Source organism: Buteo buteo, chromosome 9 (genome assembly GCF_964188355.1).
Source record: "Buteo buteo chromosome 9, bButBut1.hap1.1, whole genome shotgun sequence".
In the NCBI taxonomy this organism is placed as follows: domain Eukaryota; kingdom Metazoa; phylum Chordata; class Aves; order Accipitriformes; family Accipitridae; genus Buteo; species Buteo buteo.
The window spans coordinates 19,759,157-19,786,096 of record NC_134179.1 but is presented as its reverse complement, the minus strand read 5'-3'; the positions used below and the strand labels follow the sequence as shown (position 1 = coordinate 19,786,096).

Sequence of the window (26,940 nt, the reverse complement as noted above, 5' to 3'; positions counted from 1 at the left end):
TAATAAAAATACCCTTTAACTTTAATTCTCAAAGGCTTTTAACAGTTTAGTTTAAGATGTCTCTCAAGACTGAGGGCTTCCCTTGGAAATCAATTCCACAACCCGCTAGTCCCTCCCTACTCATCAAGGCAGACAGGAAGGAAAAAAGAGGAACCAAACACCAAAAGGGACAGCAGAAAAGGATTTTTAAGAAGTCACATTTCCACTCACATATTTACGCCACCCTATAAGTAGGTCTAAAGGATGAACAGCTTAATACAGCAAGGTTCACTTCTAGAACAAACGCCATGTTGCTTACAAAGGTAAAAGCATCAAACCCCAGAGTCCACAGGCAACCATTCCTCTCCACACAGCCAAATGCAAAAAAACAGACGTGAACAGCAGGGGCTCGTGCAAAAAGTGGAGTTTAAAGCAGGACTGGTTACTTTCTGAAATCTTGGGTAATTAAAACCACAGGAAAGAGAGAGAGAGAAAGAAAAAGGCAACTTGGGGGAATTAAAATAAAACACTACTTCACACATACATGTGCACACAAAAAAAACCACCCACAAAAAACACACACCCCCATAAAAGCCCCCCAAACCGCAAAGAGAGTACTGAATTTGTACGTTTCATTCCCAAAACAAAGTTTCCCAAACTTCAGGTGTAAATAAACCCCACCAGGGTTTCTCAGAGACTCTATCCAGTAAATTACGCAAGCACCTTCTGTGTCACTTCTGGCACGTGAAATATTATTTTCCTCTCCTCCATCCCTCACTCCTCATCCTTGAGGGTTGCATTGGCTGTATTCTGGCCCAACGGTAGTCAATGAATGTTTTGTTACTGACTTCAGCAGGACCAGGATTTGGCATAGATAGCTGCAGGACCAAAATAAAAAGGCCTTTTGTGCCAATTGGGTTTAACTGGCAAGAAGAGGACTAGATCCTCTGAGCTAGCAGAGGCAGGCTGGGTTGCCATGAGGCATTTCAGTGCTGCTGCATCCAGCCTGAGGGACCACCTGAGCTTGTAACCAGTCCCCACGACTTCAAAGCATTTGTCCCCTAGAGGTAGGGAGGCAAACAGGTAAACCTCTCTCTCCCCATCCCTGTTTCCACATCCCCAAGGCCATGGCAGAGAGATGGAGAGCAGCCACATCTCAGGAAGACCCCCTCGGGACAGGACCATGGGCTCAGCCACCGCAGAATGATGCTCCTTGGCCTGCAGGATCCTGGCAAAGCAGAGCAAACCTGCCCCAGCAGCTGGGAGCCAGCCTGCTCTCTGAGAGCGCAGGCATCCTCCTCCCATTCAAAGCTGGAAAGGAAGAGAAACAGTGGAGGGGAACGCCAGTATAAATCTGGCACCCTCTCCTAGCCTCGCTAAAAAACAAGGAAGAAAGCTCAACAGCCTCGGTGTCAAGGTTTAACTCCAGGACTGGAGCGAATAAGCAACATGGACTTTCAGAGGCGACAGCCACAGTGTGATGAAAATCACCCCTCCTTGAAGATTTCATCTGTTGACACTGGGGTCTTTAAATCCTGGCACAGCAGCATCCCCGGGAGCTAGTACAGCATGTACCACGCAGTAACGCACAGCTACATTCAATATGCTGCAGCTGGCTCGCAATTTGTACACTGACGGGTGGTGTGGGTTTTTCCTTTTTTTTGTTTTTTTTTCCAAGGCTGCTTCTCAGGCTCTGATGCAGATTTTACTTATTCGAGTGTAATGCGTCCATGTTGCCTGGCTAGAGAGGGCTCCTGACAACTGCTGCCTGGTAAGAACTGGGTCTCATGTCACATGTGAGTTAAAAAAAAAAACAAACCCAACACTAGAAAAGAGGTACAGGGAACAGAGCTGTGCTGAGGTTTCTGTCCTTTCCAGACCCTGTGCTCAGACATTCCCCATTTACAAGGTTTGTTTTCCCCGACACTTACATTGTACATTAATTCTGGCGGCTTTTTTTTTTTTTTTTAAACTGAATGAGGTTTAATAAGCACTTACAAAATTCTCCTTTAGAGCTATATCAAAAAATTGGCCTCCTGGGTAGCTCTGTGCTTCCAGAGAGTACAGGGAATTGTTTTTTATGTTTGCAAGGCTGTTGGTGCCAGCAGTAACTGTAAGTGGCAGGTATTTCTCCTGTATATTTTATAGGGACCTAACTCAGTTCCCATCTCCTGTGGTGGATGGGTGAACCTCAGCTCTTCCGGAAGAAGCAGAGGCAAGCAAAGCTGCTCTGCACCCCACTCCTGCATTTAGCAAGAAAGGCAGCTTCCCTCTCCCTACAGAAATGCAGCCTTAGCCCCCTGCTTTAGGCACCCCCAAGTGAAGACTGGGGGAGAGCAGTTAGCAAGCTGAGTCACAGGGGTCTCTTCTAGTCTCAAGTTAAAACTGAAGTAAGAAGGGAAACCATAGTGGGTGACTTTCAGAGGCTAATCTAAGCAGGAATTAGTTAGGGACTGTGCAAGGATATCTCCTAGCAAACACAAGACAAGACATCAGAGGAAGCTCAGACTCTCATTTGCAGAGCATCTGAAGTCATGCAGCTCTCACAGGGGTTGACTTTGGCATTCGGAGCCTGGAGTACCCAGGTCCCCAAAGGAGTGTCCACGTTAATCAGAAAGTAAGGTGAAGCCTTCCCTAGCAAATAAGCAAAGCAATTATAAAACCAGTCAATAGTGTAACGCCAGCCAACGTGTTCCAGCGATATTTTGAAACTGTAATCTGATCCTACTGTTTCCATCCTCGTGCCTTGCCTGCTCTCCCTTGTTGCATACTGTACTATTTGAGGCCCAGAGGGCAAAGCAAGCTCTTGCTGTTTGTTAATGATCAGAAACTGCGTTTCGAGCAAGAGCTCTACGTGCACCACCCACACTACTTTCTTGATAGTTTCTTAAACTTGCAGCCCGTGGAAGCCCTGCTAGAAGGCTCTCTGAAAAACAAAAGTGAGCAAAACAACCAAAAATATGACTACAAACTCCACTTCTGCCTTCAGTTTCCAGCTCCTTTTTACCATGCTAAAAAAAGGCAAAGCCACAGTCGAAGGCAATCTCCAGCTCTGTAGTGTGTTAAGTCTTGCAGGAAACATATGCTTCTATTAAATTGGAAACAGTTTCTAATGCTGTCAGTTTGCTAAATGTAACATGTTCCCTTGGAAGAAGTGGAGCAGTTTTAATGTTTTTGACTAACTGCACACACCAAACAGAGTATGTCTGATAAAGCTGGAATGGGCTCCAATAAATATAGCTTAGAATAAATTACTGCCTCATTAAGTAATTGTTTGGAAAAAGGAGAGCAGGTTTTCTAGATTATAGCTGTGTTATTAAGGGTGTTTATAATATTAGGAATTCTATCAGGGTAGCAGAACGTAATGCAAGTTTAAATCAGACAAGCACTTGTTAGCTCGTTAAACCATTAAAGACTACGCTGGCAGAATTAGAAGGTGAACAAGACCGCACAGGTTCTGTATGTGAAAAGCTAGCTAGGCGTATTTCAAACCAGCTGCGAGGCTGAAGTCGAGCAAAAGCTCCGAGCAACTCTGACAACTTCTTTTCTGTACGAAGCAAGAGAGGGGGTATAGCTTTGTAACATAACAGGCCTAGAAAATATTTATTCAAAATAGGTTTTATTCACATACAGGAAGGCAGTTGTCTTTACTGGAAAAAATAACAGATTTGGATTGCCCAGCAGAAGTAATTTCTATCTCAAGAAGTAATTTCTATCTCAAAGGTCTCACACAGCCAAAATGCCAATTCTCCAATGTTCTGCATCAGACAGGACTTCCCATCCTTACAACAGCACCCAGCAGATGCAAACAGGACCCCAGCCAGTCCTTTTTCGGTCTTGTCCTTAACTGGAAGTTTTATGAAACAAGCTTTCTATGACCGCTAATGCTGCCTCAGCCCTTCACAGGCTTGGTGCAGATGCAGCCCCGCTGACCACCAACCCCAGCGGTACCTGCTTTGAGCCAGACCAAGGTGGAAGGTTCCCCCCTTTCCGCTACCAGGAGCTGTTTTGTTAGGGTTAGTCACTGTGGGGAGAGAGATTTTCAGCAAGATGGCAAAGCTGCCCTCTCCCTCAGGTCACTTCTGTGCCAAATCCTCTTTACATCCTTCCCCAGGATGGCTGCATGCACCGTCTACTCACAACAGCACCTGTGCTACCATACAGGAGCCTCCTCACTGGGGATCAGCTCGCCTGAGCTTCTGTGCTTCCGAGAGCCACCCAAAAGAGCTGGGCTGAGGTTATTCTGAAATTTGGGTCTCCACGTGGCAGTGTTAAGGAAGCAGCCAGGCCTGCCAAGCATGAATCAAATTATACTGTGCTGTGTACACACAGGCTGAGCAACTCTGCTGCCAATATCAAAAGCTCAAGGACTAGGAGCTGCATTACACACCTAGGTATCAGTAGTAGGAAATCAGAGCTGCAGTAAATAAAACCAGGCACAGCGCTAGGCCAGATCCTCTGACTTTACTATGTGATTAGCTGATTATTCAGCAGACTCTGCTTGTTGTCACCCGAAAAATATGCGAGGGCTTCTACACACAAACCTCCCTGGGATCAGCCAAGAAGCTCCCCCTGCTCCACATGGCTGTTTCTTTTCACAAGTCTGGCACTCTGGGCCTCCTTGCACAGGAGCAGGAGATGCTGGTCCCACAAGCAGGACCACGGCACGATGAAATCTCCCCACCAGTGGGCAAAGAGCCATGCTGGAGCCCGTGCGCGCAGCTCCATGCTGGGAGAACCAGAGCCATAACCTCTTCAAGAAGTGGAGCAACAGCAATTAAGATGGCTGTGTACTGCTTCAGGGCCCAATTCAGCCAAGGGCTGACTGCCTTCCATTTCTTCCTACTGCAGAGCTGGCAGGCATCAGCACAGTCAAAGCGCTGGCTAAAAAGAGGCACCTTACTTGCAAATTAAATTCAAAACAATCTGAAAGAGCTAGCGCGGCCAACAGAAAGTGACACAGGCTAGCAAACACACACTCCCTTTTCACTGCTAAAATTACATGCCTGTAATGACAAGATGCTACTGGTCAGACTCTAAGGGAGAATGATGAAATAGCAAGACTGGCTATACATCCCTCCTCCCCTGCAACATCGCTCTGAACAATAGATTATGGCAACATTGTGTTATATTGTACAAGACATCTCTATTGGCACATGCATGTCACGGCCCAGCTGATATTTTTAGTGTACATAGGGACTGAGTATTGTAGACCCATCTTCACTGGATGTAATTCCTACAAAGGTTAATGAGAATTGTGCGTGCATCCAAGAGAGACGAGACCCCTTTGTGTATAATAAGAGAGTTTCTCTCACATAGGTATAATTACTTGGACTGAATCCTTGCTTTCAAGCATATTGTAGCATCTTTTCCCCAAAGATACCTTGTTTTTCCCCCTTGTCATAGACCCTTAATAAACACATGGGGGGAAAAAAATACCCACACTACTGTGGAAAGAATTGAATGGCTTGTCAAAAAGTAGGTTATTGCTCTGAAAACAGTGTTGAATAAATTATCACAGTCAAACTGAAAAGCAGTGAATAGCAGGGGGAAAGAAGAGGAGAGAAAAAAAAACTTCTAAAGAAATGTATACTGCAAAATGCAACATACATCCCAGCAATGACAAGTCATTTTAGTTTCTGGTCTGCAGATTTTATTTGCTAACCAGTTTCTCGCTACTGAGAGTTAAGAGGAGGAAAGAAAGGTGTTTCCTGGCATTTTTTAAAGCAGCTATGCAGCATATGAGTTGCTTTCAACATTTTTGCTTAAATGAAATGAACACAGCCCTGCAAACAAATATGTTCTGTGAAAAAGCACCCACTCACCCCCAAGTTTCCCTTAAAGAGGTGGAAAAGCTGTTGGATATTTCTCCACCACCAGTGAAAACAAAACAAAAAAAAGAAAGGTAGTTAAAGTTTGACATGAAAGTTTACTGAGACGGTATTAAGTGATGTTAGACAAGATGATAACTGTTGGCCTTTCAGTCCAGTGTACTAAAGCTCTTGTGTTTGTTGAAATACAGCATGTGTTTCCACGTCCTACGAAGGAGCCTACTGAAAACTGATAAAGTGAACTTTGGCCAGCCTTGAACTATTCTCAACCTGTAACAGCTACGAGTTAGAGACGAAAGAGATCCCATTTTTCGTGGCACCTGCTTGATTTCACAATAAAAACTACTACACCAAAGCGATACCCTTTAAAACAGCCACCATGGGATCCACGTAACATTTGTGTAGTCATTTAAACATTCACAAATAAATTGTTTAAACGTATATGGGGACACCCTTTTAATAGTGTATCTTAACAACATGTTTATTAAACCTGTATTTTGAAGCAGGCTTAGTACAGGTCAATTAACATGGAACAAACAAACTTAACCACAAACTAAGACTTTGGAAATTGGGAGTAGAAAATACAGAAGGAGAGGAGATCAGGAAACTGAAACTAAATGTCCTAAACTTCATTTCATATTCAGTCAGGCACAACCCATTCACCTCACCCAAGATAGTATTACACTGATTCTCCCCACAACTAAAAAGATCCCCACACCACAGCACATGTGTATCATGTATGTTCCCCTGCCAGCAAGGGGAAGCACAGCAGCAACACGAAGCTTTACACTGTAAGTTACATACCCAGAAAACATCCTCTCTCTTCTACTCATTCACAAGTTATTTGTGGAATACTTTAGTTAGGGGAGGAAAGGGGAAGGGGTTGTTTAGAAGAGCCAATTTTGCCAAACAGACGGAATAAGAGGGTAAGGGAGACCATGAGCTAGATCACAGGAGGGTAACCTAAGCAGGTTATTGTACCCCTGGGACAGCCAACATGAAAGTACCCTGGTCAAAATCCCTCGGACCGCAGCACAGACTAATGAAGCGTAAGTCACTCCTCCTACACAGGGACAGGCAAAGGCACAAGAACCAACTGGCAACAAATCATGCTACGCCAAAAAATGCTTAAATAGAGTGGCTTCTCTCTCACATGCACACAAATACACACACACAGAGCGATAAGAAAGCAAAATGTTACCACTGTTTAAAAAAACACTGTGGTTTGCGCATGAACGCCAGTCTCCTATCTTGATGAAATGTGTATTTTTAAAATATGCAAATGATATGCATGCACGTGTACATGTATCTATTAAATGCTTCTTCCAAGGGTGAAAGAGTGCCTGTGAAACACATGAAAAGTAAAGAGTTTGTGGAGGCACCGGAAGATGATGATGTATTTCTGAATTAGGTTTTAAAACTTCATTTTACAGCTACCTGAAGTTAAGACAAAGCTGCCTTTAGGCATCTCAAACTAGTCAGACCTGCTGTAGCAGTTGCAGTCTGCTTCAAATATGCCCTCCACGCTCCTTTCAACCTCCACCCCAACATATATCCGCATAGTTTACCTCCAGTCATGGGTGGTTCTTTCTATAGTGCAGTTCACTCAACCTTATTGCCTGCCTGGCACAACAGGAGTTTTTTAAAGACTAATGTTACCAGCTACTCTAAGAAACTATAAGAAAACAGCCAATAATTGTCAAGTTTCCATTAAAGGTGAGTGTGGGTCAAACAGCACAAGGGTTTCCCAGGGACATGGAAAATACGGGATCGGGAAAACAGTTGTGTTTGTTACAGATCATCCAAGCAAGTTTTAGAGTGAGTTGAGATCTTTCTACCAACTCAGGGTTCCTTTGAAAAGAGAACTTCTTTCTTCTGCTACTTCCATATGCTGCCCAGTTTTAAAAATAACAATAAAAGAAAACCACCCACATTTGCACTTTTCTCTTTGTATTCTACTATATTAAGAATACAATTTTTATTCTAACTTCACTGGGAAGAGCAGCTGTCAGATGAAATCCAATATATCTTACTGGTGTGAAAGCAAAGTAAACAGGCTTTGGCTCCTAATAATTACACAGACTGAGACTCATGTCATTCAACGCCATTTAAAACTCAATTCCAGAGCGGTATTAACGAGAAATTCCTCTTTAAGCCCACTGCTCCTCAAAACACTGATCATGTTATATAGGTTGGGAACTTCAGACGTTTATGGCAACACCTACGATTTTATGTACCAAGCAGAGCAGAGTACCGAACCCAGCGCCTTATTTGGAAGAATAATGGTTTTAACTCGCCCAGTGCAGGACTCTGAGCATAGTTTTAATATCACTGCAGCAGCCTGAATCCACAGTCACTCTGATGTGGTGGTGGCTGCTGTCTCACTTGAGCTAGCTGAGCCTCCACTCTCAAAGAAGGGACATGTGAAAACCAAACACTCACTCTCTGGTGACTTGACAGCTTCTTCAGTCCTTTCAAGCCATCTTGCTTGTCATCATAACTTAAAGCCATTCCTGAAGACCAATGAGGCTGTACCGCCAGCTGCTCAATGCCCCTGGAGACTGCCCCAGCTCTCCCTTGGAAATGTCCCTCAAATCAGCTCTTCCCCACCCAGGAATTCCCCTTTGCGCCAGAGGAATCTCCCAGCTGCAGGTCTAGCACTTCTTCACAGCTCCTCCTGGCCACTTTGCAACAACACCCAGCATCTGACACATTCATCGGGAGCCATCAGTGAAGCAAATGCCACTGTGCAGTTTCTATTCTGCACAACAACACACCGTTTAATACCCAGACAGCCATGAGACAGCGAGTAGGGACCCTGCTGTGATCGGTGCTGTACAGCTGCAGGACATACAGGCCTATTTCTTCCACAAAACCTCTGCTGTCTCTCAGCCACACGTTTGCTTTGGACGCTGTTTTGCTCAACTTCAGCGCACCGAACCACAAAGTTAAGCACTGCATTTACAGGGCCTTCTTTCCCCACTTGTGTTAAACAGTCAGCATTGTTATCTTATTTTTTGTTATAGTGTTTGCATTGGTAATGCTGAACAAACCTGAAGCCTCCACCACAGCAAACACAAAAATTGACTTTGTTCATAAAAGAATTAAAGAACTAACACATGTTGAGGGTCTCTCTCCATTTACAGAAAACAGACATTTCTTCATGACAGCACAGTTGCTCTGACCGACAGAAGTTTAGAAATAAAACAAGTGGCAGAAAACATGCAATTACATCCCCCTGAAGAATGAGCGCTGTTCTCAGATTGGCAAATTCCATTTTCGACAAACTATTAATTAGGAAAAGATTCATCTACACTGAAGATCTGTGCTTACTGCCAACCTGCTTACATTTAAGCTGGACCTTGCTCTCTCCTTTGGAACACTCCTGATCTTTGGACCTGGTAACTGAAAGCTGCCGCTTCTGGCACCAATTTGTGTGCGTGTGCATGTTAAGGAACCATTGCAACTGGAGCTGTCTTCTCATGAGCCAGTTACACAGATAAAGCTGAGTTAAAAGAAGGTGTCTCTCTTGTCACCCAGCCCTTATAAAAAGTAGATCACCAGCAGACTACTTACACTTTCAAAGTACTGCATTCTCCTTGCTTGACAGATTACACTGTAAGATGTTACATAAAAGCAAAAATAGTCACAAGTATTTTGGATCACCTGTCTAGTGTTAGCACTGCCAGAGATGAACTGTGCCAGGAGTGTTTTACATCAGTGTGAAAAAAGTCAGAGTTCCTAAAAAATTTTTTTTCCCTATGAATTATTTATTGGAAAAATAAAAGCAGCTTCTGTAAATGATGGCAAAATCCTTCAAACTAGATATTGCATAAGATCTGTTGTACTTCATGGAAGCTAAAAAAAAATATTTAGAATATGAAATTTGAGGTTTTCCTTGATATTAGGACATGATCTCAAACTCCCTGATGCCTCTCAGGCAGACAATTCAAGTGCTTGGATTACTTATGTTATTATTTCCACCAAAACACTGAGAAACTGTCATTATTTCATCTTTCCCACTAAAAAGAGCAGGTGTATAAAGGAATACAATTACAATTCTTAATAAATCAGCACCTACAGACGTATTTAATGCTCTTTAAGACTGCTTCATCTACAGACAAAACCTGAAGTACCTACAGCTAGCAAGTTTCTTTTTGTTTTTAATCAGCTTCAGAGAAAAAGAAATCAGCTTGACACGAAAATCAAAGCTGTGTTTTAATATGCACAAAGTCTAGCTTCATTCGTTAGCAGTCCAATCCAGTTCCTGCAGAAAAGGAGTGGGTGGTTTTTGCTACCAACTTAAATGGAAGTAGGATCAGTCACGAAAAGAGGAAGATCTACAGCTGTTACTTTAGATGCTGCAATACTTGCCTGGACAATGGAAGTATTCCCTAGGACACGCTCTCAGATACCTGTCTGTCAGATACCTGTCTGGCAGCACAAACTGCTAATCCTCCTCCTATCTCTACCACCACCACTAGCTCATTATGTTAAAACAGATTCCAAAGATACCATCTTATTATGTAAAAATGCATGCATTTTAACTTCAAGCAGAAAGGGCTACTTTCAATTTACCCTGCTTAATCAACTGCTTAATTTTTACAGCAATATAAGTACAAGCAGCAGCAATCTTTAAGAAAGCACAATTCGTTTCTACAGTTCATTTTACCATGTGAAAGCTTCCCATGCACTTAGATGGAAACTGAGGTGCCTCTGTCAATTTTGTACCCTGTGAGAAGCCTGTAAGACACAGGCACCTTCATTTGTGCAGGGGAATCCCTAAAAAAAACAGAATAAAAAGGTAGGAAGTGTCATGTCAACTCACACAAATAGAAACTGTTTACTCCATTTGAGAGACACAAGCTGATGTTAGGGGGCAGCCAAGCCCTCTACCACCATTGTTTGAGCAATACCATATCCTACGGTGGCCAAATCCAGCACCCACTGACAGCAGCGAGAGCCACCCTGCTGACTTCACCGGGCACTAGCTGAAAAAGCCTGGACCTTCCTGATCCCGAGAGCTTTGGGCTTGTCTGAACACAGACTGCCACACGCAACAGCTCTGGCGTACTGTGCTGAAGTTCGGGTAAAGGGGCTGACAGCTCCCCCAGATGCAGATGAAATGGGCAGATTCGCTTCATTTTACACCAGCAGCTGACCCGTAGCTGTAAATGAGCCACCAAGGGTCCCAGAGGACTGCACAGAAACCCCTCCACAGATTTTCAACAAAAGTGGCTCTGGGTTTTCCAGCTGTGCTTCACAAAATGCAAGAAGTAACAGCAGGTGACTGCACTCCTATCTTCACACTTTAGTATAACTTATCTTTCCAGATCCTGACACACTGACATGAGTAGAGCAGAAAATGCTCTAAATGAAAGAGGCATCACAAAAGGATTTTTTTTCAAGCGTTCCCCCACCCTGAAGGAAGTCCCAATAAACAGTTTTTTCACCATCGTTCCCAGAAGATGAACCACCCTGCTCACAAAAGCCCCCCAAATGCCTGTTTCTCCGTGCTGGTGGTGCTCCCAAGGAAGACCCAAGTGTGCTATTGCTCAGGGAAAAGACACGCTAATCCCCTGCCCTGCTGCCGCCCTAACACCAACCCCTGGAAAGGTCCAGCCAGCAGGGCCAGCCGGGTCCTGCCCAGCCATATGTCAGCTTTGCTCCAGTGGCGTGAGAGTCTCCCCAGGCCCTTTTAGCTCGCCTGGCACTACGGCATGCACTTTTAGGGGTACCCTGAAGTCCCCGCTCTTGCTGGGAAAACGGATCAAGGCAGCAGCCTGCCGGTTCAAGGGGTTCCCCAGCACACACGCTAATTTACCGGGATAAAGCCGGTTTTCCTCGAGTCGGATGTAGCACGGCTCTCGGGAGCACAACCGCCCTCACTACCGGGGGCGGCACAGCAGCCCCGATAAGAAGTATATTCCAACTACACGCACGCACCTGCTTCGGCCCGGAATCCCCGTGCGTCGGCGGGGGGGGCGGGGAGGGGGGGGTTGGTGGTGGTATTTGAAGAGCAACTCCGCCGCTCTCCCTCCTCTGCTCATCTCAGCACGATCACCCCCCGGAGGAGAGAAGGAGGACACCCGCCCCGAGCGCCTCTGCCCGGGGACAAATTTAAAGGTAGAAATAAAACAAGCCCCGATGACTCGTAAAGCCGGGGGGGCGGGTCGAGGTCCCCCCGCTCCCCCCGAGACGGACGCCGCTGCCCCGCAGCCCCCCAGCCCCACTCACCACATGCAGTTCCACCTGAGAACTAACGCATGGAGGGGGGGAGGTCGCAAACTCTCGCCCTAGAGCAGCTCCATATGTCGCTCCCTCGCCGCGCCGCTCCGGGGAGGGGCCGGGTGGGATGCGGAGGAGGAGAAGGAGGAGGAAGAGGAGGAGGAGGCAGGCGCAGGCGGCGTGAGGATTTAAGCCTCCGCTCTGCCCCGGCGGCTGCGATCACGCAGCATTATACAATGGAGGAGGAGGAGAGGGAGGCGGCACCAGTCCCGGCTCCCAGCACTTGCCGCCAGCACTGACGACAGGGGCGGCTCCGGCGAGCTCCTCGCCCTCCGGCCCGCGTCAAAGCTCCGCCTCGGCCCCGGCCTTCCTCCCTTCCCCCCGCCCCCCGCTCCTCCTCCTCCCCCCGCTCCGCGGCCGCCGGCGCGGCTCCCCGCGCTGCCCACGCGTGCCTCTGCCCCGGGCGGGCGGCGCGACCCCCGCAGCGCGGCCGCCGCCGCCGGGGCTTCCCCGGGGAGCGCCGGGCCCCGCGCCGAGCCGCGGGCCGGGACAAAGCGGGTGCCAACGCGCCCCGACCGCAAATATGAGAAGTATCCCTGCTATCCAGCGGCGAGGACCCAGCCGGGGGACGGGGCTCGGCTGCCCCCGGCCAGCCCTGCTCCCCCGCGGGGCTGGCCCCCTGGTCGTCCCGCCCCCACCCCCCCGGTCAGCCCCCTGCCAGGCCAAGCAGAGCGGGGCGCGGGGGGGGGGCTGGGGAAAACCCGGAGCGCTGCCGGCCGCCCCCCGCCCCGGGAGCTCACCTGGGAGCCGAGGGAGGCAGCGGCCCCCCTCCGTGGGATCCTCGCTGCTAATTTGGGCTGTGCAGATACCACCGAAGCACAAAAATGAGGCCAAACGGAGATGTTCGAGCGCACGAAGACTTGGGGGAAAGGGGGGAGAGCTCGGCACCAGGCGCTATCTGGAAAGACGACGATTATTTTAAGTTACCTCAATGACTGTGTTTCGAAAGGGGCTGTAATCCAGCCAGCGCTGTAGAAGGCGATTCAAACACCTTACAGTTTTGGCTGCAGCCCCAGTGGCAACTCCGATCATTCCGGCCTTTCATGTTCCACTAAACCGGTTGTACTTCGGGACAATAAAGCTTTAAGACCTAACATAAAGGCGATTATTAGTCATTAATATCACAACTCGTTTAGGTATTATGCTCAAAATGGTCTGTAATGATTCGTGATCAATCAAGCTGATGGTCTTGTTAGAAATAAACTTCTATTTTCAGCTAGAAAACTGAAAAGAAAGAGAAGGATACTGTTAGAGGGAAGATTTCTTTAACCTAGAAATTTTATCTGTCAAAAATCCACAAAGAAAAAAACCCAACAGTTAAAATGGTGAATCTACCAAAACAGAAGGACATTAAGCGATGATTTTATGGATTCTTAAAATTATAATTGAAAAGACCCCACCTAATTGAGGTGTAAACACCAAGACTGGTATTTCAGATAATACTCTGCTGAAGTCACTAAAATGGGAGGAAAGGGCATCAGACCTAAAAACTGCTGTTTGAATTCGCCAGTTCTGAAGGCCTCGGCACACCTTTCCCTTTCCACCTGTGCTATCAGCTATTCCTTTGAGGAGATCCAAACTCTCTCATCCTCTGTCTGTGGTACAGAGGTAGCTCTGAACCAGACTGCAAAGCCATTCACGAACCCTTTACTGAATTTTCACAAGCGACTTGCGAATTGCTTAGGAGCTGGCAAAAACTAAAACTAGAATTTCCCCTGGCTGGATGCTTTCCAGCAGCAAAGCGCTGAAATTTGGTCCTTCTACTTGGGAAAACTTGTCTCTTCTTAAAATTACAAGAGTCATAATAAAAATCACTAAATAAAAGGAAAAGATTCATTTTCTTTAGGGCCTGAGTGGAGTGGTACCTGTTCAGTGGGCTTCAGCCTACTCAAAAGCCAGCCAGAACATTTTTAATACTTGTACATTTTTGACCGGGGTTTTTTTTCCATGCCAGGTCCACTGAATTTCAGGGCCACATTCTGCCCTCCTTTACACCGGATTTGTAACACAGCAGGATTTGGCTTTGCATAATTGTGCTGTGGATGCACCCAGCCGAGCAGTGCCTGCCTTCCGGAGCTCAAAGTCCACAGCAGGTTTACAGTCCCTATGCCTGGGTGTGTGCACGCTATCACCAGCACTATAGGCATAACCACAAACATTTACTAAATAAGCAGCTGGGCTCCAGTCTGATATCCTCAGCCCCAGTGTTGCCATGTTATACTCAGCAGTAAAACATCTCAGGCTGTATCGTCCGAGTTTTAAATGCTTCTGACTTTGTTAGGTTGCTCCAATTTTACACTAGCAAAAGAGAAAACTCACCGCCCCTTCTGTTTCCTACTGTAACTCCCCTGGGCCTTTCTTGGCAGGAGTTTATAGTCACGCTGTAACTCAGATTGTTCCTCCAAACACAACTAGTACAAGCTGCATCCACACTCAGAAGCGCTCTCAACTGAGCATAGGTCACAATACAAATCAATATGAGTAGAGCTCCTTCCTACGCTTTGCGCACAGCAGAGGCTCCATCATGGTGGGACAAGGTTAGGCTACACAAGGCAAATAATCCTACTACCAACGGCTCCTCACATTGCCTTGCGCCCAATTTAACGAGACCCTTCTGGCCAAGAAACTCTCTTCTGCAGCTCCAGAGCAATCTGACCAGAAGGTGTCTGCAAGGCCCAAACACAGTTTGCCCAAACATGTTAGCAAGTGCAGAGAAACAGCCTGCAACTGAGCCACAAAACACTGTACAAGGAAGTGTGTCAGCAAAGGCTTCCAGAGGCTGCAGGAGCAGGGGGAAAAGTCTGCATGTCTGCCAGGAGGTGCCACCCAAAACGCATCCCATTTTGGAACAGTGCATGCAAGGGCTTCCTGAGAAGCAGTAGCACAGATGTGACTGTGCAGTCGTAGCCTTGACACATACCCTCAAACTGCGCACACATGAAGATGACACGCTAGAAGAGAAGGAACCGAACTGCATTTTTCTACAGTGGTACTGATCGGACGTGGGCCACAGGCATAGTCTAAGCGCAGCCTTGTCTTTGAGCAAGGACAGTCAAAGCTTGCCTGATTGAGGCCAGATCCCCTGTAGATCATTCAAAAACCCTGCTGGTGTTAAAGATAAATAAATGAACAAACAGAAATCAAAGATTGGAAAGATTGGGAGGGGGGAAACAGACACTGGATCTACATAGGGCAATTCATTAGAAATACTACAGACTGCCAGGTAATCTCTGCCTATCAATGCGTGTGCTAATTAGGAAAGAGCAGCAACATTTGGTGTACTGGAACACCAGCATCCCTCACGTTTTTCAAAAAAAGAGGCAGTGAACTGCTTCCTATGTTTCGAATTGCATCCTTGGCCTTTTTCTTTCTAATTTCAGTACACGTTAATACTGTGAGATTTCATCACGTAATTGTACAACACATCTTCATTTTCTCTCTGGATGTATTTGCTTCAGTGCATGCAGGAACTGGCAGGTAAATACCTAATACTGCCCCCAAAGCAGACAACTTTTTGCAAATAAAGACCCCGTCAGCATGGATAACTTGGGAAAAGCTAAACAAAGGGCCTGCCTACAGCCAAGGATACTCGTTCCACTAGAGCAGCACTCCCCACCGAGCAATGCAGGTCTCATGGGTAAGAAGCAAGCACGCTACAAGCAAAGGCGTGATTAAACACTGCTAAGACCTCGTACCATCTCCGTTCAGGCCAGCTCAGGGGTCAATACTGACCTTCTGAAGTGGGGCCCTTCTCATGCAGGGCTCAGCCACAAATAAAAGCAAGCCCCTCAAAAGAAAAAAAAAAAGGGGTGGGTGCTGCATTACTGCAGTCTGCCCTTGTACATTAGCAGGGAGGGAGCTGCACCTGTAAGCTGGGCTGCTTTCCTTGAGATTTCAATTGCTTTTTTTCTTTTTTTTTGCTGGTGCTACTCTTCCACTGTAACAAGGCTGCCCCACATGTCCCAAGGCACAGAGGAATCAGTTAAAACTGAAGGAAGGAATGCCCCCCCTTCTTGCTCCAATTTTAGCTCCTTTTTTCCCCCTCATTTTCTGCTTTAGTTCGTGTTTTTCTCCTTTAATGTTTTTGTGGCAGTAGGAGAAACACCATTCCCTAGAATGCATAATATGCTTAATTATCATTCTCCGTTAGTTCTCTAGGAAAAAAAAAACTACAGGAGAAATCAGTTTAATTAATGAGTATGACCAAATGCAGCCTTAGTTCTAATGCAGTATCATATATTATATGTCCAGTTGGGCAGTTGATCTTACTTGGGTAAAATGAACAGAGATGCAAAAAACCACAGAGCTCATGAATCAATATTCTGAGTGCAACTAACCCCTTTTGTATAGTTATTCTAAGCCTTCCTACAGATTTCGATGCCAACGTCTGTTCCCAAATACTGCTTTTGGCAGTAATGCAGGATTGGGCCCATACAGTCTACTAATAGAAAGCTGTTGCTTGGCAGTACCAAGGGTTGTGCCACATGGTAAATTCATTAAGTAATCAAGGAAAAAATCCCTTAACTCCAAGATAGGTCTCAAATAATCATACCCAGTAAAAATCCCCAGTGTGTGTCAAGGACAAGGGTGGCAAGGTTTCATCTGAAAGTAAGATTTTGTGATTTAGATGCTTTTCAAAAGGGCTACTCTTCACATATTAAATTATTAAGGAAATATTATGGAACAGGATTATCAGGAAAGAAAAAAAAAAGAAACAGTGTGCATTAGCTGGCTTAGTCAGAGGAGGTTTTGCTGCATTCCTCATGCATGGAGATGACTCCCTCCCTCTGTAATTCCCTGTGCACTCCCAGTCCTCTGGAGACTGCTGGTGTGCATCATCCTTGCTCCAGCTGAAACACTCTGTCCTCTGTTTGGGCTGCCTACCATTGCCATATATCTTCTCACATCTTTTTGCCTTTTCATAAAAATCCGTGTTCTTTCTGAAATCCCATACAGGCTGTATCATCTGCAAGGTGTGCTTCATTTTTGAGCCAGGCCAGACAGTTCACACTGATGCCGTCTGTACGGTACATAGGCTCCTAAAACAGTCTCCCCTTTCCACTGTGGTTTCTCAAGACACAGTGGATTGTACTTTGCATTGAGCTGAGTTTTAAACAATTTTAGGCTGCTTTTCTTTCCCTTTCAGTGCTCACTCTGCAGTCTCTATCAAAAGCACAACTCATTCTTTTCTGGAACACTCTGTTACTTTTTTGAAGAGAGGCTAGGCTGATGTCCTGATACACACCTCATACTGGGGCCAGTGGATTAAGAGAAAAAAAAAATCTGCAGATAAAACCAAAGGCTCTGTTTTACAACCAAGGAGGGAATACTTTTAATAAAGAAAAACCACAGAAATGGTGGGGAAAAAATAGAGACATGGCCAGTCTTCAGGCCTAATTAACCACTGGTGTAAACAGATGTCACTGCAATCAAGCCAGAAGACTTCGGCCACCCACTAGTCTTGAGCACAAACCCAACATGAGCCTGAAAATCTTAACAACATGGAGCTGTCAAACATGTGAGCCACACACACACTTCAATACAAAGGTCGTCACCATCTCTTTTATGCTGATGGACTGCCTGCTCCTGGTTCACCAGGGGAGAGCAGCTCTACCAATTTGGCTTACCGCATGCGCTACACATATTACAGCCCCTTTTCTGAAGCAAAGCTACTCCAACAGACCTCTGTGTGGAGCCATATATTTCTGGAGCGCAGATTTCCCCCCCACCCCCCACCGCACTCTTCTTAAGTGCTCTTGAAACCTGGAAGAGGCCTGGCTGCATAGGCAAGTTGGAATATGTTTAGCACTGCTCAACCCTGCTGATACGCCAAAGGCTCAATAGACCAAATAGGGCCACCAGTTGGGTGACTAGAGACTTCTAGAAGTGGATGTTCCTGGTCAGATTTGTCACATGAAAGCACTGTACACCAGTAGCAATGTGTTAGAAGCTGAGAGGGCAAAACTTTGGTTTTGGTGTCGTGGCTACGGTGTTGATGTAGGGTTTTATATAGCATTGCAATAGGTTATATAGGACTTAAACCCATGTCACTGGAGTTTAATGTGTTCAGGCTCAGATGCATTACTGGGGGGGGAAAAAAACCCAACAACAAACTATTTCAAATCCTTATTTACATGAAAACATGAGTTAATACATTGACATCCAAATGAATGCACCCACCTCTAGCTGCTTCTGCTGCCTGGAATACAACCTGCAGAGCATATTAAGACTCCTACAGTGTTTTGGGGGCTTGGGCATTTTGTTTAAAACTAGTTTCTGCAGCTTCTTAGAGCCACTAGATTCAAGGAATGCTTACCAATTAAAATAGAGGCATTTTCAAGGTAATTCAAATTTGCAATGATAAATCCTTCCTCTGACTGTCCCAGGTGCAAAATTCTTTATAGACTATGTTTATCCATACTCCTTTCAGACAGAGGTTTCTGAGGGTCTAATTTTAAGTAAACAGTGAGTGACCTACACCACTTCTTTATAAAAAAAAAACAAAACAACAACAACAACAACAACAAAACAACCACAAACCCCAATAAAACAGAAGTTTAATCTGCAGGGCCAAATTTAGAAGAGGGGAAAAAAAAAGGAGCTGGCAAAAAACCTAGCACAAGAACATCAAATGTAGCATAAACTCCCACTGCCATTCTGTTCCACTACAAATAAATGAAGATCATATAGAATTGAACTCATTGAGTCAATGCAGTGAATGCACAAGTCTTTCCATTTTAACCCTTCATAAAATGTGTGATTTCTTAGATTATGTGCAAAGAAGAGATTAAAAATAAAAGAAAATTGAAAAAAAGGGGAGTGATTGAGTACGTCAGATGCTTTTACTGACTATGCCTGTGGTAATGATTCATTTTGCCTCTCTACATTCTAGCACAGCTAAGACTCAGCAAAAGCTCGTACTGTATATGCAGGTAAACAGACTGTGGGTGAAGTATGTATTTCTTAACTCTACCTAAAACCACCCCTGTAACAGTCAGAAATGTATTTTAGCTTTTTGAAGAAAAAGGGAACTGCACAAATTAATTTAGGTTCTCCTCTAACCTTTTTTATGCTCTCTCACTTTAAAGGAAGGTGTTCATTGATAATGACCATTAACCAAAGGCTAAAAGAGGTTTACACCTAATTAGTATTCCCAAGCAAAGATGAAACACTAAATCACTGCAAACCCACCCAGTATTTAGGATCTACCACCAGGACAAAGAAAAAAGCTGAAAATGCACCATTTATCATCACATCACAGTCCATCTTTCCCTTCCTTTCACACCTCTTAAACTCTCTTTGTTCCTCCCACGGTGGCTTTGGGGTGCTAATGTCCTTGAAATGTGGCAGGGGGTCTGGAAGAGAGGAGAGGCAGCTCTCCTGTCTGGTCACCCTCATCTCACACAGCATGTGTCAGAATTTGCGGGGTGGGAGGGTGGGGTGCGGCTGGGGGGAGATATGTTCTGGGCAGGATGGCACAGAGCTAGGGAAGCTGATGCTGCATGTGGCATACTGGTCCCTAAAGCCAGCAGTGGCTGAGACAGCCATAAGCAGTGCTCTCAAACAGTAATAATTCTCCCTTTTTTAAAAATTTTAGCCTTGGGGGGGGGGGGGGGGGCAAAGCAGAGACATGATGGGAGTACAGAGGGGAACAAGCCAAGGGAAAGGAGTAGACCCAAGAAACATGGAGGGAGAGCTGCATCCTCATCGATGGCATTGCTACTGAGTCCAGGGCGTTCTCTGGTTTGACCTCTGGACAGCAGCAGGAGAAGAAAATACCACGAAGAATATTACTGAGGCTCTCCCTGCTTCTTCTCCCAACCACAGACTTTCCCAGCATAAAGGGATGGGCAGAAGGCTTCCAAACCCCTCTTGCTTTCTCAGAGATACACTTTCCTACAAAGGTTCAGCTTTATGAACCAGCTTCTATCAGTTTTATTAACAGAAGGAAAGATGTGAATGGCTGTCTTGAGCCATAACTCTCCACAGCCTGCCCACAAGAGCAACCACCAGTCAGATACTTCACAGAAAGGCACCAGCCTATTTGCAATAGCTGGGCAGAAATAGGCACCTTCTGCAAGAGGGTCACAGCCAGGGGCCAGCCAAGTCAAGGAGGGATGATTGTTCATTGCTATACCTCATGCCCCAACGCATTTGCTAATCATCCACACCCAGGGGACATTCCTAGTGTGACTCCTGCTAAGCAAAAAAGTCATCATAAACCCCAGTTACTTTGCTTGCTTACCTAAACCTATAGTCCAGTAGTGTTAACCTTCAGGTTAAATCTTTTTTTTTTTTTTTTCCCAACCTGCTCTTCTGCTAACTTTCCTTTACTCTTAACTGGATGTTCAGCCCCTGCCATAAGAGCAAAAGAAGAAGTTAAGCAGATGTCAAAGTACTGATAATTTGACTCCACACACATACCCAAATACTATTCCTATGTGCAGGTCAAAAGACAGAAACCTCTTTTTGCTGGCAGTGCTCTTCAAAGGAAACTCTTTCTCATCTGAGCAGCTGGGAAAGTGCAAGTGCCCACTCCTACTCTAGTTATGGGGTTCGTAGAAAGAGCTGCCCCCCAAGAACACCAGTATGTGTTACTCTTACCAGCAACAAGGGAGGCCTGGCATTCTATGGGTTTATTTCAGTTTTAAACCCAGAACAACCTAAAACAAACCACCTCTGTTAGAGAAACATTGTCTTCCATGAGATGTTCAGGTGAAAGACCTCAGACTCCCAACATATTTTTGCTAGCTGTCATGGCTGATGTGGGCGAAATCATGAGAAGGAAATGCATTTGTTGTTTTGAACTTTTTTCTTTCATTTAGCAAAGATTCCCCTTAAATAAATGGAAGCGGGGAGATCTTGAAATAAGCCCTAGCAAGTTTTAATCACACTTTTTTCTTCTTGCGAGCAAGCCGTCATTCAGTAGCTAGGTGGTTCTAAATAAAGAACTCTAGTCAACAACAGGAAATAACTCCCACAGAAAAAAAAGGGCAGAATACAAACTCTCAGCAACTCTTGTACATAGCTTACAACGGCCTTTTGTTCCATGCACATTAAGTCTAAAATCTTTACTTTTCATAACATGTTCTTGCTCTAAGTAATTAAAACTTTTTTTCTTGTTGCAAGTACGGATCCCTTCCTTGCCTTTTGCCCAAAACAGTTGCATTTAAGAGTTGAAAAATCACAAGCTATTCCCATTTCATTTAATAAGTAAGGACATTCTAGGAACATCACATGATGACCAGGATTTTCAAAAGTTACTGATGGTGGGGTTTTCTCTCTTTTTTTTTTTTCCTTTTCTTTTTTTTTTTGGCAGGGGGAGGTGCACCATTGTGTCCTCAGCTGTGAACAGTTTACATCCTTCTTAACATTCAGAAACCACTTCATGTTCAGAAAGTACAAAGCACCTGGTCTGTGGGGAGGGGGATAAAGGAGAAACCACACATCTTTAGCCACTTTTTAAAAACTCAGGCTAGTGTCTACAATCATCAGCTTTTAAATTACACAAGACATCATGGGCCGGTGCCTGCAAAGATTAGCAGCAAAGACCACCTGTCCTCTTCTGCACACAGTCTTCCCAAATTCAGCAGAAGAGCCTGGCGTTGGAATCTAACGTGGCCGTCAGACAAGTGCCACACACGGGAAGCACTGGCTGTGCTTTGCAGAGGAAATATTTTCAACCACAACCCCAGGATATCTGGTGTTTTGACAGTTCAGATTAACCCACCTGGGTTGACGGGCTACTCCTGCCTTTGCTGCACAGGTTAGGCGGATAGGACTACAGCATCCCTGCTGACCCCACTCCTCAATTCTCTTCCTCCTCCCAGCCTGTGGTTCATCCTCTCAATAGGAAAACAGCAATAGTGCCTGGCTATGGGAGAGAGCTGAGTTGTTAGCAAAGCTGATTGGACCTGAATGTGTTCAGCCTCTTCAGCCAGGAGAGTACAAGAAGATGCACCTTGTTCTGCTGAAGACAAGGTGCTTTGACATGCTCTAGGAGGAAATCCTATCTAGTATGGACTCAGGCAGAAGGGCAGGTAGGATAAAAGCCTTTAGAAGATAGTGGAAAGCAGGCTGGGAAGAAAAGCAGCACAGACCAACCAGGAACAGAACATACAACTCCAATTAATGAGAAACTTAGCCATACCAGGACTTGATGGATGAGAAACCAAGGGAATATAAACGGGGGGGGGGATTAAACACAACACAAGAATTTGTTCTGGTTAAACTTTAGGCTGTGAAACAGCATCTGAAGCCACTTTAACAGGAGCCTGCCTAGCCTACAGTGCTCACATCAGCTACACAGACAGTTCTATATTCTTGTAACGGAGCTTTCAGGAAAAACAGCATTAACAATCTGTTGGTTTTGTTGGGTTTTTGTTTTGTTTTCCTTTTTTTTTAGTTCCTTAAAGTTTTCATTTTTAGTATGGTGCTGTCAACAACCAAGCTCTTCTATTAGGTGTCATTTGGGAACATACCTCAGTCCTACCCTAGTTCCAGCTTATGCTGAGCAAAGATGATCCCAGGTTTCAAGAAAGTGGATAAATTCCCCTTTTCACCCTCAAAGAAACTTTATCTGCAATCCCTCTTGGAGAGGTAAGATTGCCCCCTCAGTGGACAAGTACAACTCTAAAACATGCATATTGCATACTCAGGCCAGATTCTCTCATCTCTATAAGGATGCAGCAGACACACCTTAGTTTATAAGAAACAGGAGGAGACTATCTCCATACAAAACTGGTAGTATCAGATGAGAAGAGAGAAGAACCTGGCAATCTGATCAATACACAAACAGGTCCCTTTGCTTTGCTGGAGAAGTAAGAGGTTTAGGGCTAGTGGGAAAAAAAAAAAAGCAGATTGCAGGATGGAGCACAACATAAAAAAATACATAACCAAAATCCCTGAAAGAATACACTAGTTGACTCCATCTGGCTTTGAAAAAGTGTGGGTTTGGTGTTCCGGGGGGGGGGGGGGGGGGATTTTCAGATGGCTGCTGCTTGCTAGCTGCCATGGATAGGTCTCTGCAGGAGGTGGGAGAGCTTCTTTAGGAACACTGCTATCATTTGTGGCAATTATCTTCTGAGTACAAACATGTATATAGCAGATTTTAGTGGTCAGCTGATTCCAGCATCTCTCCATCAAATCACCTGATGTGGCTCTGTCACATTACAACCTAACTGTAAAACCAATTTCCATTTTAGAAGTAAGACCTGTTTGAATTATAAAGCTGCAAGAATCAAGGTTACAGATCCAGACTAGATTTTTGTAGTTGGAATATGTGCACTAGCTCAGCATGCATCCATGTGTACCTTTGTGTTCATGTGCACGTGCACCATCAAAAGTTTGTAGGAAGAGCAAATCAAATTTGCTTCCTAATGCAAAATGAACATGCAGGCTGAAGTAACTCTGCGCTCAGATCTAGCCCAGAATAAATCTTGGTGGTTGTATTATAAAGTCCTCGAAAGTGGGTTCAAACCTGAATTTGCAATTATAGCCTTTTCTGGTTTGGAAAATAGATGTCACTGCTGAGAGGTCCACACTCCTCTTGAACTTTCAGAAAGGGAGAAAAATCAACGTAGCAAAGGATCCTAGAGTAGCTGTCCCACCATTTCCCAGCTCTCACCCATTAGGTTAAATACTACAACAATTTCAGTGGGACCAGCACACTTTAAAAGATGTAGTCTCTCTGTCTTTTTCGCTCTCTCACTGAATGATATTTCTGCCCACATGCACTGACACATACAATGTCTAACAAGGCTGTGATTCATTTTCAGTTCTAGTCATGCTCACAAGTGATGTAGCACGCTTGCTGTGCCTTCAGGATCTGCGTAATTTAGCTTCATTTTCTCTGCCCCCACCCTGCATTAAGTGAAGTTCCAACAAAGCCAAGTCATCTCCCACCAACTCACCCTCCCACCTGCTTGGGGGATGTGTACAGCAGGAGTCTGAATAATAATAATAAAATTAAATTATTTTTTTTTTAAAAGAGAGAGAAGGGGATGAGAGCTTGAGAGATATCGTGAATTGTTAGAAAGCTTTCTAAGATCTACAGGGAGTGAATAATAATAACAATGGGACGTATACTACCCGATCACTGAAGCAGCTGTATCAATCCTGAATCATCTCCTCTAACATATTAAAAGCAGCAATGTGTCTTGCATCGTGAATATCATGCATGTTCATGCTAAAAAATGATTGATATTAAATCTGAATCCCTGATTTATAAAGGCAAACACCTCCTCAGTCTCTCCCACAGTACCCTTGTAGTGACCGTTCACTTGTCTTCTGTCCTGTTGCAGTGACTTTGACCAAGCACAAATGTCAGTGAAAGCCGTTAGCACATCCCAACTGCAAACCTCTCGTATCCAGTGGCTACCATCCATCATGAATTACACACGGTGGTTTTGTGATACAAATTACAAGCTGCTTCTGAGCTAAACTCCGTGTATTTGAGGCATGAGGCCAAGCTTGAACAAAGTGAAAGACAGACTTTTTATTTGATAAATCTTATTATGTCGCTGGCATTCAAAATTCATCTCAGACACAGAAATGCATTACAAAGTAGTTCTCTAGTTACTTGGAAGAGCCAAGATGCTTTAACATGTAAGTTAAAAGGTGTTTACACCCCCATCACACTAATGTTTCTAGCTCTCCCCCACCTTCAACCTGGAACTATGTTTTGATGGAACAGAAATCTTGATTTTTCAGAAGAAAAACAAGTCAACTGCATTTCTTCAGCAAATGTCCCCAGACAAAAGTGAGTCACTGCAGACTCCTTCAAGCAGATCTTAGTGATCTGCATGATTTCCTTAATCCCTAACTGATGACACAGGGAAAGAAGGATTAGCACCAAAAGCTAGAAGATACTTCAACATCACAGATGTAATACTGAGAGGGTCGCTGTCACCACAGATCTACAGCGAACTAAGAGCACACATACAGCCTTTCTTCCTTTACATGAAACACGTATGCAAGGCTCCCCACCACATAAGATACACCCCCAGCTAAGCAACCTCTCCTGTTGCTGACCCCCATTCATGAGCAACATGAGCAAGCCAGAGCAGAGATTAAATTCCCTACTTGCTGTAGGGGCCCATCTCCTCCTCTTCCTCACTCACTAAACGCTCACTCAGTTTGGCCATGCAGCTCACCAACCCACTTAATGTCCTCAGTTTGGGCACACTTAACCATTCTGCAAAGGCAGAGCCCAAGAGGACACCAGAGTTTTGGGCCATCCCAGGCTTGTCCAAACCTAATGGTTGGAGGAGGTGGAGTTCCTCTCTCTGCCTTCCCACCACCATCCTCTTTTCTGCCCGGAGAAGCCTGGGCTGATCAGGAACTGAAGAAATGTATTCCCTCATGGTCATTTGTTCCCAATCCCTTCTCTTCCTCAGAAGCTCTCAACTCTATCAAAGAAATGGAGGAGTAACTACAGCCCGGGAAGGGTTCATGTGCATTTCTGATGTATACCACACATGACTGGGAAGGAACTGGATCACCCCATGAAGCTGGTGTCATGAAGGGCTCTAGGAGCTCTGAAACATTTGGAGAAGGATAGTTCCTGGGGTGGGTACTTGTTGGGAGTAACGGATCAGGCAAAGAAAGCAGCGGACTGTCATTTCAGCAGACAGGCTACTGCCTCATTTTGCAAATTGAAGAAATGAAGCACAGGGAAACTACAGGATGGTTTATTGTGGAAATGAAAGTCAAGGGCATGTGTTTTGATTTCCAGAGCACTCAACACAAGTCCAGCCTTCCTCATCCACGAAGTCACATTGTAAACATCCTCAGGGCAGGGCCTGCACCTCTCATTTGCTTTATGTCTGTGGCTTCCAATCTTTCCTGGTTTGCAGATCCCTTCACGCTTTCCAATAGGGCTATGTATTTAAACCTGCTGACAACAGGCTTGCTTTCCCTGGCTTTCCTGCACATCTTGCACGTAGCCTGTGGATCCTTGTGAGCCGAAAACCACAGTCTGTTCTCCGCGGCCCTTGCTGCAGATTCCTGTGTGTCCCTCTCTTCCTGCTGATCCCTGCACACCACAAGAGTCAGCAGCAGGCATTTTCAAAGTAGCCCTAACTCAGTATAGTTGCCCTAATTCAAGACAAAAGTGCAGACCTTCCCTGTCATTTCAGCGTTTCCCATCTCAAGGTATGGGAGCTGTTGATCTCCCACATGAAAACGCATTATGCTGTCAGCCCAGCCTAAGGGCTGTTATTTAATTTACTTGAGGAGGTAAGTGAAAGCCCCTTCATGCAAATGCTTACAATGCGATCTGGAAAACAGCAGGCGTAATTAGATAAAATGGCAGCAAAGCCCACCAGGGAAATAATGTTAATTCATGAGGATTTTCCTCTCTGCCTCCCTCTCAGCAAGGTTTGAAGCCGGGGGGAGGGGGGGAATAAAAAAAAAAAAAAAAAAAATCAGAACGGACCTCAATGATCTCTCTCTTGGTGAAGTAGAAAAACAGGACAGCAACCAGTGGGCTCATCTAAAAGATGCCTCAGCATGGCACCTCTAGCAGGACTGGCAGCCCATGCTCCTGAGTGATGAAGCACTGAAAACAAAAATTGCTCTGTCACTGTCATAAGTTATTCTGAGTAGAGACATAATGACCCAACATCCCTAAACTTCACATCATCTCCTGACCAAGGCCTAACCAGGCAATGAAGAAGATTTGTCACATGATAACGTCATCACTGCAACCCCCTACCCCGGGTAATAGTAAGAAAACCAGAGCTCTTTTGCAAGTCTTGAGAGCAGATCTGGATTTCCAACCACTCACAAATTCTTTCCCTCAAAAACATCCAGGAAAGGGTTTTGACCAAACCACATCACA

General features: G+C 45.2%; 1 protein-coding gene across 5 annotated transcripts in view; it reads right to left on the bottom strand.

Annotated features, from left to right (window-relative positions):
* SERTAD2 (SERTA domain containing 2) overlaps positions 1-26,940 on the bottom strand; it is an 86,168-nt gene that overhangs the window by 10,843 nt on the left and 48,385 nt on the right. Inside the window, exon 1 of one of the 5 annotated variants that reach the window (XM_075035559.1) lies at positions 12,063-12,398. The exons of 1 other annotated variant lie outside the window; for it this stretch is intronic. Coding sequence is in view for 1 of the 4 variants with exons in the window: in XM_075035555.1 (XP_074891656.1) it covers positions 4,120-4,139 (20 nt within the window). In the remaining 3 variants the exon portion in view is untranslated. Of the gene's footprint in view, positions 1-4,119; positions 4,143-8,252; positions 8,277-12,047; positions 12,399-26,940 lie in introns of those variants that run through there. 3 more of the 5 variants (XM_075035557.1, XM_075035560.1, XM_075035555.1) reach the window with 3 other exon arrangements.